Genomic DNA, 13529 nt, shown 5'->3' with positions numbered 1-13529 from the left:
TTCATAACTGATGCAAAAAGCTATCATAGGTTTGGCAGAAACTGTGTCCAGCTATTATATTTGAAGCCAAAATATACAACCGAAAAAGCAAATTCTAGAAATCCAAACAAACATGTTCAAATACAGAGGAGGAACAGAAAGAAATATATAGAATAATATAGGTACTGAATGAAGTAAGCAACTGAAGCGGAACTGGGAATATACCAAATGCAGAATTTAATCACAGAAAAAAAGCTTATACAAAAACAACAGTTAGAAGACCTGCAAGACCGGCCTCTTTCCAAGCCTCTTGATTTCTCTGTCCATATTACCAGTAAGCATCAATCCAAACATCTTGAAGTCGCATAAAAGAGACCAAAATGGATGTCCAAACGTAGCCGGGACATTCCCTTCTACGAAAAAATGGCTGTACCAGGCAAATCCATACCCAGACAGAGGCACAAAAAGCAAAAGCCACCAATTAAACAGCACCGAACATAGGAAGAAGACGATACCCACAAGAGTTCCCACAAAATGCCAACGTCTTGTCGATGGTTTCGAGTGTTGGTTCACATAGAAGGCCCAGAACTCGTCTAAGCTCCTGAAATTCATATCTACCGTTGAAGAAAGACACCGAATTCAGGAAACTAGTTGTTGAACCTTGTTGAATTAAAACCCAGATAGGAATTTAGATAATTTTCAAGGTTTTGAGCCTAATCAGGTTCTGGGTATACCCCAAATGATCGTTGGGAAGAAATATGGTCTAGTTTGGACTGAAATATTGATAGCTTGGTGGTGGAGGTGTTTGTATAATAATCAAACAGAGCAATCAGAAAAGACTGAGAAACTGAGTGGTGTAGGGCTTGAAGGGTGAACAGTTTATCTCAGAGTGTTTTGGTGGTTGAAGGTTGACTAATATAAAGAATAATGCTTATCACATTCTTATACCATATTTTTATATCATTTTATGTATCATTATTTTATTGAACATAATTTTTTTTTTTAAGTTTTTTTTTTTTTTAGTGTTCAATCAATAATGCTATACTTATTACATTTTTATACCGTAATTTCATACCATCTTACATGTCACTCATACATTAGACATTAAAAATTTAAAAATAAAACTTAAAAAAAAAAAAAAATACCCTTTCAATAAAATAATATTTTACTACACATCAAGTAATACAATTAAGTAGTATAAAATTATAATATACAAATGTGAAATATCTAACAGTCAAACAAAGAATATTCAGCATCTGTCATCCAAGCAGTCACTTTGAACTTATCATCGTATTTTTGTTGTTCTCTTTTCTTGGATTTAGCATATTATTTTAAGTGGTAAGCAGCCTAAGCACAAAGATTAACTCTTGTTTTTTATGGGCTCTGCCAGAATCGCATGGGTGGCAGACTGGCAGTCAATGGTTAAAGTCCATTGGAAGAAAGCCCAAAAAAAAAAAAAGATACAAAAGAAAAAAAAAACTAAAGATTATGAGTGAATGGAAATCTGGCAAAATAATTGGGCAGCAGTTATGAGACACATCAGCACCACCAATCATTTTGCGTATTTTACCTCACTCCTTAAATGCCACGTATTACTCTTCACACGTGAGATGAGACATGATAAGTATACAATGATTAAGGGTAGACTGTGGGTGTAGAATGGATATGCTATGGATGTAGTTAGACTAAAAGAAGTAAATGTTAAACCCTAAGCGATAAACTAGAGGATCGATCGCATAGTCAATTATTTTGAGATGGAAAATCGACGTTTTTAGAGTTCATGCAAATTCGGGAACTAAACTCTAATAAGTCTCTAACCCCTAACGAAAAATGATACTAGAAAAAAGGAAACCAACCAATATGGGTTCGAACACACTTCCTCCCTCAACACTCCACATGGTACTGCTCCCGTGCTCCTCACACCTAAAGTTTCACATAATATGAATTCAACAAAAAACTGATGAGTTAAATTGATTGTTACTTGTTATGAACATAAAAATAACAAAACTTACTTGCACCAATAATAAACAAAATGGATAGTGTCAAGTACAAGCAATCAGATTCTGACACGACAAATTTGTTTAATTTGTATTTGCATATTTCTTCAAGAATGTCTAATTAATGCTGTTAGTCACATAATTTCTTTTTTCCTTCTTACAACGGAATCTAAAATATACAATAGAAGAGCAATGAATAGAGAACAGAAGCATGTAACATGAGTTTGCATAAGCGGAAGTTGAACTCTGCATGATCAAGTCTCTCTCTGCTATGAACATTGCCTAAAAACATGGCCCAAAATTTTGAACTCCCAAACCAATTTTATGTTCATCTTTTCCTTGCTTATATCCTTGGCGATTTCCTAACAAATTTAAGTGGATAATTTACTGATGCAAATTACATTTCAGTCTAGAAGACACGCTCTCCAGTAGCAAACAGGTTCCAAAAAATGGTTGTCAGGAAATAGAGCGCTGCAGTGACAGTTAGGAATGCCTGGAACGATCCCAACCTTTGTACAAAATAACCAGTTCCTATTGTGCTGACTATTGCCGCAAATGTCCCTGCTGAATTTGAAATCCCTGTTGATAGAGAATGCCATTGAATCATTGCAGTCACCTAATACTTTTAAGGAAGAGGAAAATAGAATACAGTCATTCCCTCTCCGGAAGGCAACTGAGAAAGGTTTGACAAAAGAACGTACCGTGGAGAAATCCGGCATACTGAGGAGCTATATCCTGATCAAATAAACCACAGAGACAAAATCAGACTGGAAGTAAAACGTTGACCATTTAATGGCTATGCTTGATTAGATAGGGACCTAATTATCTAATGCATTAGTTTGAGAGTTCTGTCTTGTGATTAGATGGGTGGAACTTACTTGCATATTAAGGAGAAAGCCAGCTTGACTGAAAGAGCTCAAGCACAAGCCTGCTGTGAGGAGTATCGCCGCAGCTGTGGGTGTGTTAGCATGGTTCAGGCAGAGCAGTGACACTCCAGGCCCAATGAAACCAATAGACTGTATGCACAAACATATGTCAACATTGTCATTGTAAGTAAATTTAAGAACCCTCTGTACATCAGCATTTGATGCATATAGTACTATCACAATTGGATTCGAATAAATTCAACTTAAGACTTTGCTAGTAAATTCAGAAACTAGTTTTTAAAAAAGTAAAAGAGAGCAAAGGAATAGATTCTTCTGTCATGTAATGCCTAATTTTTGCTTGATTTATCCACGGATATCACCCATTAGAGGCTAACAATGATGTTTCCATGCAACATCAAGTTAAAAAATTCTGTTTTCTTTGTAGATTGGATTTTGAGCTTCAACCAATTATATCATGAACTTATAATACCATTCTGAATTATGTAAGTGCTCTTATAAACAAATGGCAATTCAAGAACTACCTGCATGATCTTTCGGACTAATGTCAAAGAGTAGCCTGCCTTGATTAAGGAATCTGATGCTGCACCAGCAATGAAGCTGGAAACTGCCATTGTTCCCCATGGAACCGCACTAAACCAGGCTGCTTGCTTCAAGTTTACATTAAATACCTGGAATAATAGAAAAACAAGAATCATCATTCCCAGACAACATGCAATCATTATTTTGGGCTTAAATAGGGAAAAAGTTGGTAAAAATCACTAATATGTTGGTAATTTAACCTTTCATTTTTAGCATATAAATAACATTATAACATAAGTAACATGATATATTCACACTAAAGTTTTAAGAAATGTTCAAGTAGGAACTGAGTTTTTGGTTGGCATTGCATACTATTGAGCTATGTTTATGCTAAAGATCAAGGAAAATTTTACTTACAGTCTTGAAATAAACAGGCATCCATGAGAGCAGAACAAAGTATCCCTGTAATGTGAACCATGCTTTAGAATCATAATATTCAGCAGAAAAAGGTCAGGATAAAACTGAGTGTCAGCTTAAAAGCATTGACCAAATAAAATTAATATTCCTATGCTCCACTAATCATAAGCAAAACTCACCCAATTATTAGTTACATTGGCAAAAAGAATGCTCCATGTTGGTAATTTTGATAATAGGAGCCTTAGAGGTGGGAGCTTGCCATTGTTTACCGGAGAGTCAGATTTTCCAGCTTGGATCAATCGGAGCTCTGATTTGGTGATGCAGTGACTCTCTCTTGGATCATTTGAGACTGTATATGTCCATATAGTCAGCCAGAGCAGTCCAAGGGATGAGAAGAGAATAAAGGGACCAGAAATTCCAATTGATGACAACATAACTGGAGTTAGCAATAAGCCTGTAACGTTGCCAAGGTGAAACCCAGCCATAGAGATTCCAACTGCACTTGCTCTTTCTTGGGTTGGAAACCACCTGCTCAAAATTACATATGCAAACAGATCTTAGTAGTCTAGTACTGAACTAGTTTCCACATCAATTTGACTTAAAGTATTTTCCCATTAGTATAACTAGAATTAAGGTCCAATTACTTATGAGCAAGGATTAAGGAGGTGTTACCTTGATAAGAGGGTGCTCATGGATGGCAAGGCTACACCTTCTGCCAGTCCGAAGAAGGCTCGAACAGCCAAGAGGCTGGTTGTGGAATGGTTTGCAGCCCATGGAGTGAGGAGAGTGGCCAAAGACCACATGGCCACACCCCATGCCATCACTCTTTTTCCTCCATATCTGTCTACCAAGGCCCCTCCAATCACTGATGAGAATATGTATCCCCATAGAAAAGATGACTAGAAAATGTACCATTTTCAGTATGAGAAGGGAACAAAAGCAAAATTAAAAGCCAAAAAGAAACAAAAAGTTTGCTGGGCCTCAAGCAGTCAAGCTGCATTATAATGTTTTCATTGTAAAAAATCCAATCCATTCGAAACCATTCTACTCTCTTGAGTGTCTGACATTCTGAAAAATATAGGAGAATTCCTGGTTCCAACATCCATTTACTAATATACAGGCATTAATTTTTATTATGTCCATTTTCTCTTACATTTTGTTACACATCAAATGGGATGATTCTATGATTTAAAACAAACCCAATGAATTAAAAAGAGCAATGTTAGAGGATCCTATTCTTTTTTACCAAATTAACTAATAACATTAAACATTTGTGGAAGAAGTTTTTCTAGTTTTAAAATCCATTAAATATAATTTATGCAGGACAATTGACAACCCAATCCAAGCCCAACTTCAGGTAGGGTTGGACCGTTGGACCTTGACGTTTTAGCAGCCCAATGATGTGGGCTCTTGTTAAGCACACCCCTTCCCCCCCACCCCAATAGCCCAATAAGTGAGAGACCATTGATGAGTATTGGGTCCCACCAGAAGTGCAGACCGGGCCACACTACAGTCCGTACAGTTCAATCAAAATTTTTTTTGGTGCAGAAAGTTCAATCAATTTCCGTACAGTCCGTATAGTTCAATCAATTTTTTTTTTGTTACAGTTTAATTATACTTACACCCCCAAGGTTTTAATAATTACACATACATTCTCTGAGGTTTCGAAACGGTTGCATATAACCCCCTATATGAGATGAAAAATAATGAAAAATTATACAAAAAAGCATGCTAAGGGGTGAAATGACCTAATAAGATTACTCAAGGTGTAAGATCCAACCTCAATACAAATATTTTTTTTTTGTTTATTTATTTTTTTTCTTATAGGGAGTTATATACAATAATTTTGAAACCTCAGGGGGTGTATGTGTAATTATTGAAACTCTAGAAGTATATGTGAAAAAATAATAAACCTCAGAGGGTATAAGTGTAATTAACTCAGCAAACATATATTACAATACAGAGCCTGTATTGTATTTGATAATATGGCATCAATGCATTATAAATCCTTCTTATATTTCTTTCCTTATTTATTATTATTCTTGTAACTATCTTTCTTTCGTTATTTACTTTACAAAAAAGCAAGACACGCAAAGAAGAGTTTTACCTAATATTGACGAATCAAACTATATAAGGAAAAAAAAAAAAACCTTCAATAATTGTAATGTTTTTTGTTTCCATACATAATTGAATTGGAAAGGTAATATCTCCCACATCTTAACCAAACATATATGATTAGAAACAAATCATAATCCCCTTAATTTTGATGGTACATAAAATCAAAATAAAAACAGCAAAATAGTGAGTAGTTAGTGACACTAATTTTTGGAAAGAGCCCTTATGCTTAGAAGCGTTTTACAGAAAGCGCTTTATTCAAAAGTATATATAAATTTAAAAAAAAAAAAAAAAACTGGAAGTGTTTGATGCAAAAATAATTAAAAGTATAACCACTTAAACGTAAATGGTGTAGAGTACCTGGACGACGCCCAGGAAAGAAGTAGTCCAGCCATTTTTAGTGGCGAGTGGGACAATAGCAACAGACATGACGACTCTGTCAGCATTGCAAAGGCACATCACGCACGCCAACAAAGCCACCACCTTAAACCTCTCCGGCACTGATACCCTGATTTTCTTAGCCTCTCCTCCTCCTCCTCCTCCTCTTCCAATCAACATTCCCCTCTCTATGCCCTCCGCTGTACACTTGATCACACCCCATGATCCCCTCTGCCTTTCAAACCGCTCTGTAATTCTTCCCCTGTTTCTTCCAAAAGCCTCCTCCTCCCATTTTATGGGCTTTGCGTGGAGTCTAGGCCCAAAGCCCAACTGGGTCGTCCTTGCATCAATCAAACTCGATCGGGAGGTGGTGTACGGATTAGAGGAATGTAGAGGAGATTTAGTCGGAGTTATAGCCGCCATGAAAGAAAGAGAGAACCCACCAAGAAAATGGGCATTAATGTACAAAATCTGAAACGAACAAGACTCTTATTTAAATAAGAGACCTGCACTGCAGTACTTGGTCCGATAATAATATATTTTTTAGTATTGATAATAATACATGGTTGTTGTTACTTGTTAATGGTGTTTGCTGGTGGTAGGAATGACTGGACCTCAAAGAATAGAAAATATGTTTAAAGGAAGAAAGAAAGCAGGAAAAGGTTGTGTATGGGGAATTGAATTGGGGTTGGTGAGAAAGTGATAGAGTGGCTCAAGATTTGGTTTTCTCAAATTTCTTGAATGCCAATTTCATCAATGGCAACACGTGTTGTCCACGTCTAAGACTCCTACGTGGCAACACGTGCTAGCCCTGTTTGCAGCATTGGACTAACCAATTCGTAGCTGCTGGCTCCTCCAACTCTCACATATATGGGAAAATATGCCACATTCTTAGCCAATTTTGCAATTTATGCATTTAATGTACAGAGTCATTAAATTTGTATACCAAATCAAGTAATGTTATTTATACAATCTCAACAACCCATTTTGCTTCTCTAATACATGTGGGTCATACTAAATAGGTTAAAATTCACTTTTGGTCCATGTAATTTGAGTCAAGTTTCAATTATTCTAATTTTGGTTAAGTACTTTACCAATCATTGCAATTTAAGAATATATTAGTATTTTTAATTCATTAATTCATTAAATCGGTCATTGAATCGTTGATGATTTGCAAAGTACATGATCAAAATTGAAACAATTTGTAAAGTACATGATCGAAAATACTAACGTGTCGTTGAATTGAAACGATTTGTAAAATACAAGACCAAAATTATAACAATTGAAATTACATAAACAAAAATAGAACTTAGCATAAACTACAAGGAGCAAAAGTGAAATTTAGCCTACCAAATAATGTATTAGTACACATGTTAATATATTTAACTTTTAGCTAGAAATAAATGAAGTCTAAAATAGTCATATTTGAATAAATGTAATCTTTTTTTGGCAGCGGAATAACTATCATCTTTAATTTCTACCAAATGCAGCTAAAACACTCACCTCCTATTTCCATTTAAAATGCTATTTGAGATTTTGACCACATTTGAGCCATGACCCTGTTTACAACTACAACACATTGAATATAGAGTAATGGACATTGAAGGTCTATGAATTACGATATGCCTCTATTAGGCAAATGTTGTGAGGTGAAATTACACGATATATATATTGACTCTGTAATTTATTGTTCTTCTTTTTTGTTTTTGGTTAATAACTTTGTATTTAATATTTTTATTGATGGGTACCATATATAATAGCAAGCACATTCATTGATTCCTCACGGGGATTGTGAAAAAGATTCTGTTTGTGCCACCAACCTTGAAATTTGTTTCAAGTTGTATATTCTTAGACGACTAAAGCGAGACAGAGACTAAACCTCTCTGCAGCATCAGAGGCCAGAGTCGTGCAAAGAAAGAGGTAATGAAGCAGGAGAGTACAAAACAACTTAATGACATAAAGCCACAAACAAACCATACCAATCTGTATATTAATTTCCTCATGTTATGTGTCTTTTAGCACTCTGCATTATAATCCATAGTTAATTGATCATACGAATACTGTATAGAATACTAATAAATTTACTAATAAAACAATTGATATTTTAATAGTGAAAAAATTAGTGTTGAAATTCGGTGGTTAAACATGTATCTTTAATTCTATATGTTATGAGTGTGTGTAGTTAGTAGTGAAATTTTCTCATAATCAGGTCCAATAGCTTACGAATTTATCAACCACATGCATCTTTGTTGCTTATCAAGTCCATAAGTAATCACCCTTTTGAGTTTCATCATTAAATTGTATGTCCTGTTGGAAATTTCAAACAAATTAATTGACATGAGGGAATGGGACATACCCTTTCATGAGTAGGTTATAGTTTGTGAACAAATGCAACCCTTCACATATGGGTTTTGTTTTGAAACAGTACCAACATTTCGTAGAAATGTGTAACTGCTAGATATTTTGAACCATTGCATCTTTTGCTTTGAGTTTCAAATGAAAGAATACTTCACCAAATGGTGAAGACACCTACATGAAAAAATCACTTCTCAAGTCAAGAGGTGTCTTAGAAGTCTATAAATAGCATATCTACTGCAGTCATTTATATGGAACAAAATATTCTTATTTTCTTTACTGTCTCTAAATATTCAGGTTATTCTTGTGTAGTGCCAATCTCAAAAATAATATCAAGTGAGTTTGAGTCTATAGTATTCCGGAGATAATTTGTTTTTAAACTCTTTTTATACAATGGAAGAATGACAAATCAGTCTTAAAAAAAGCGAATTTAATTCGTGCTTTAACTCAAGGTTCTCATTTTTCTTTTGTTATTGCCTTCATATTTCTACATTCTTCCTACATGTTCTAATACTTTAGCTCTAGTATACTGTTCTACAAACTCTGATTGAATATATAGAATCGATCATTGTATTTGCATGATTTTAAAAGCTATTTGACCTAACGTCTTGAGATTGGTATGAGATTATCTTTTAGTCCTCTAAATAGGTGCGGTAAAAGAATTTTTTTTATTAATCAACTGGTGTCTACGAATTTTAAACTCGAAACATATTCCGACAAAAAGAGATTGGTTGTCACCCACTAAACTAAATGGTCATTGGCTGTGGCAAAAAAATAGGTGATTCAATTGAGATTTTAATAAATTTTAAAAAAGTTATAAACTCTTGTAAATTTTATAGATTCTTATTGAATTACATGGAATCCATCAAAATCCATTAAAATTCACCACTTCATGAAATCTTTTAAAATTGATTGAATATACCTAGATTTCTATGAAATTCTTAAAATTATGAATTGAATATACTCGGATTTCTATGCAATCCTTAAAATTCTGAATTGAATACACTTGGATTTTTATGAACTTTCAAATTTTTTTAAATTCATTAGAATTCCAATTGAATACACCCCCAAACTGATTTCTTCTTTTTTGAATGAAGATGAAATTAATTACTGATTTTATATAATATTATAGAATATGAAATTGCCTTTTATGTGAGAAGTCACACATGGGTGTCCATAGAAACCCTCATTTGATTTTGTTGGGTTTTCTTTGCATGTTCTAATATGGGCCATATTGGGTTTTTCTCTATGTATGAGTTGTGGTCTAGTTATGTTTGCTCAATTTGTACTTATCTGCGCTAACTTGGGTTTACCGTTAATGGGTTTTCTTCTTGGGCTATACCTCTTGTAAACATGCATCTCTTTTAATCCAATGTTGTTATTTATTTTATGGCAAAAAAAAAAAACTGGTGTGTTATGAAAATAATATAATAGAAATAATGTATTTCAGGAATTGAATGTGTGATTTCTGATCTCATAGGTGCTTTATTTGTAGGCTTCAAGAATGACCTATGAGGCTAGGATAGACTTTCAAGGTCTCCTATTTTACATCAAATACAACTCTTTTCAATTATCTATACAACATAACTCTTGATAAATATATGACATAAATGATAATACTAATTAGACAACCACATAAATCAGGATATATACAATGCTTCCCTTGGATGGCCATTAATCAATGACAGTTGCGAAAAACTTAAGCGCGAAGGAAAAATAGTTAATTACACTTACACTCCATGAAGTTTATTGTCTTTTCACATATACCCCCTGAGGTTTCAAAAATTACACATACACCTCTTGAGGTTTCAAAATTATTGTATATAACCCCCTACAAGAGAAAAAAATAAATAAACAAAAAAGAAAATATTTGTATTGAGGTTGGACCTTACACCTTGAGTAATCTTATTAGGCCATTTCACCCCTTAGCATGCCTTTTTGCATAATTTCTCATCATTTTCGTCTCACTATAGGGGTTATATGCAACAGTTTTGAAACATCAGGGAGTGTATGTGTAATTATTGAAACTCCAGGGGGTGTATGTAAAAAGACGATAAACCTCAAGGGGTGTAAGTGTAATTAACTCGAAGGAAAAATAGCACAACCTTCGTGAGGGTTATAAATTCCAATTTTAAATTTCGCCAAATTGGGTGTCATTTCCAAAAATCCAAGATAATGATATGTTCACATCATTTATTTTCATATGAAAGTCATAAATTTCAACTTTAAATTTCGCCTAATTGGATGTCATTTCTAAAACTTTAAGATAATGATATTTAAAAAAAGAAACACACTCACTACCAACATCACCACCACCATTACCACCGTTGTTGCCACCACTACTTACCTTCACACCTCAACACGCCACTACCACAATCGCTGCCACACTCTTGCATCCACCGCTATCGTTGCTACCAACACCACTGACACCACCATCGTACCACTGTTGCTACTATCACCATTCATGCTTCCATTGTTGCTGCCACTACTACCAAGATCTCATCTCCACTACTATTACCATTTGCATCGCTTTTAAATTCCATTATACTTAATAGGTTAGCCAAGTAAAAATCTTTACAATTCTATGACGTTACAATACATCTTTTAAAATACTTTCATTTCAAAATTGCCTAAACTTCCTCATTCAAATGTACCACATAAACTAAAAAGTTACTTTTTATTTTGTAAATTAATGAATCAATTAACACCACAAATAAATAAAATTAAACTCTAAACACAGGCAAGGTCCAATTTGGATTATCTACTTTTCTTGTTTTTACTTATTTTAGTCCTAAGCATATAATATAAAATCAATGGTCATAAATATGCAGATGTAATCCCACTCAAACAAAAAAAAAATGCTTTGAATTTATTTTATCTTTTGTTCTAAACCCTTAGATAATAAATACATGATTAAGATTAAAAGTCAAGTAAAAACCTTTTAATCAAGTAAAAACCAGCTGAGAATCTGAATCCAAATCAAATAAAGTCACTTGTTACTAAATACCAAATTGGTAACTTCCCTTCTTTTAAGTCCATTGTATTTTGGTGCACCTAATTACATATTAATATTTCTTTATTCCCAAGTGGAGTAGGATTATGTGAAACTTGGCTTTCAATGATTGGATGAGAGTTTTTAGATTAGGGTTTTCCTCATATATAAAGGCTAGCTAGCTACAATCTTTTTTGAGAGCAACTTGAAGTTGGAACAAAGAGAAAAGGGTTGAGGATGACCATTCAATAGTTACCAGAGACAAGAGGTATGTATCAAACCCAATCATCTCAATTTCTTTTCTAGTTAATTCATTAACATATTTTAGGTCGACTATATATTTCAATTCCTCATTCACCAACCTTAGTTTGCACCACATTCTTCAAAACTAACAGTACACATAGAAAATAGAAGAAAACAATATTTCTACCTAATAGATCCATCCAAAAAAATATACTTCAAACTTATGATCTTTCATCTTGTTTTAGGGATTCTCTTTAGTATTTTTCTTTTTTGCAATTACAAAAATAAAAATCTTGGTTTGATTTTCTTATTAGGAATCTCATAGGCATTCAAATAAATGAAACAATTTTTTTTTTCTATGAATCAATTCAAGGTCTTGCTTAATCTAAACTTTATATTTTATAAAGAGAACCTTGTTTATCAATCAATATATATGAAATATTAAACATACTAGTTGAGATTAAATACTAAATCTAACCTTTTTTTTTTTTTTTTTCATTTTAACTACTAAAACTTTATGTCACTGTAGTTTGAGTGCCATTTTGAAGTTGAGCCAAACATCATTACACCGATCAATAGGGAGCCTAACCGATCGATTAGCAAAATGAAATTTTCTTATTTACAAACTTAATTGTGACTTTATGACTATCACAACTTATGTTATTTGTTGTTTTTTCAGTGTTTGTATTCTGGTTTAACGTGTAGGCTTTAGTGTTTAGTCTTTAGGACTTCAGCACTCAAGTCAAAATCTGAAACCTTAAACTCTTATAACACCTCAACTTTTACGAACTCTAACATGACTACATTACAATAATAAAAATGTACAAAAAAAAACTATATGGTTTCACTCTGTACCAGTATATCAATCAGCGGAAAAAAAAAAAAGTAAAACACCCAGAGCTTGGAAACCAAAAGAAGTACTTGAACCTCGATCACGAATCCTCTCGGATTCGTCATTCACCTTCTCAAACTAATGAAGCCTACTCGAACTTTGTATTCCCAGCTAGGATAAAAAGAAACACCGAGCACTTGGTAGGAAGCGTTGATCACTCGATGAATCATGCTAATCCCAATTGTAATTGCATATGTAATTACAACATTGCATCTACACTATATATCCTCCATTAAAAACCACTAAAACTTTAAATCTTAAATCAATAAAATCTCTAAAAATAATAATCCTAATCAACCCCATAAATATTAAGATTTAAGTAGAAAATAAAGAAAAAAAATCGACCAACAATCGTAACTACAGCTGCGGCTACAATTGGGTAGTAAGGACATACTAAATGATTTTTTTTCTTTTATTTTAGTCATACTTAAATGAATAAATGATTTTTGATTTTGTTGATTTTTAATAAGGATTATCCTCAAGTGGGGACCTAACTAGTGGACAATTTAGATCATTAGATCACATTGTGAGTTGATCTCATAACATGCTATCCCTTTATTCTCTTAGGAGAAAGGATCTTCTAGAATGAGTATAAGAACGTAAATGATCGTTACAAATAAGTAATATGTAGTCTTGTTTTCGCATTTTCAAACCCAATAGACCTCACTCAATCGTCTTGTTGTCATCCATACTCCCTAGTATGAAGAGAGGATAGGTAGAGAGAGACTATGAGGTATGATGCTTTCTTATCAGAT

The 13529-nt window shown here is 33.6% G+C and overlaps 2 protein-coding genes across 4 annotated transcripts; both read right to left on the bottom strand.

Moving 5' to 3' along the window:
* Nucleotides 1-74: 74 nt before the first annotated feature.
* Nucleotides 75-869, bottom strand: LOC147281494 (transmembrane protein (DUF962)). The gene has a single exon (XM_086247537.1). It carries the CDS (start codon nucleotides 589-591, stop codon nucleotides 253-255), a length of 339 nt encoding a protein of 112 aa, XP_086103663.1. The 5' UTR covers nucleotides 592-869; the 3' UTR covers nucleotides 75-252.
* A 1218-nt stretch (nucleotides 870-2087) lies between these two features.
* PHT4;2 (phosphate transporter 4;2) lies at nucleotides 2088-6865 on the bottom strand. Of its 3 annotated transcripts, none has more exons than XM_086248498.1 (8): nucleotides 6275-6865; nucleotides 4472-4698; nucleotides 3979-4327; nucleotides 3800-3844; nucleotides 3385-3531; nucleotides 2855-2992; nucleotides 2678-2711; nucleotides 2088-2592 (listed from the first exon to the last, which is right to left on the bottom strand). In XM_086248498.1, the coding sequence occupies exons 1-8, from the start codon at nucleotides 6713-6715 to the stop codon at nucleotides 2381-2383; spliced, it is 1593 nt and encodes a 530-aa protein (XP_086104624.1). In that variant the 5' UTR covers nucleotides 6716-6865; the 3' UTR covers nucleotides 2088-2380. The 3 variants fall into 3 exon arrangements, with proteins under 3 accessions (XP_086104624.1, XP_086104625.1, XP_086104626.1); XM_086248499.1 differs by having other exon boundaries at nucleotides 2088-2555; XM_086248500.1 differs by lacking the exon at nucleotides 2855-2992 and having other exon boundaries at nucleotides 2088-2555.
* Between the last annotated feature and the right edge of the window lie 6664 nt (nucleotides 6866-13529).

This window comes from Dryas octopetala, chromosome 6 (genome assembly GCF_963921425.1).
Source record: "Dryas octopetala chromosome 6, drDryOcto1.1, whole genome shotgun sequence".
NCBI classification, from domain to species: Eukaryota; Viridiplantae; Streptophyta; class Magnoliopsida; order Rosales; family Rosaceae; genus Dryas; species Dryas octopetala.
This window is presented reverse-complemented; position numbering and strand designations above follow the sequence as displayed.

What these genes read in the sequence shown, in the direction of transcription:
- LOC147281494 (XM_086247537.1), bottom strand. Translation starts at nt 591, where the DNA reads ATGAATTTCAGGAGCTTAGACGAGTTCTGGGCCTTCTATGTGAACCAA.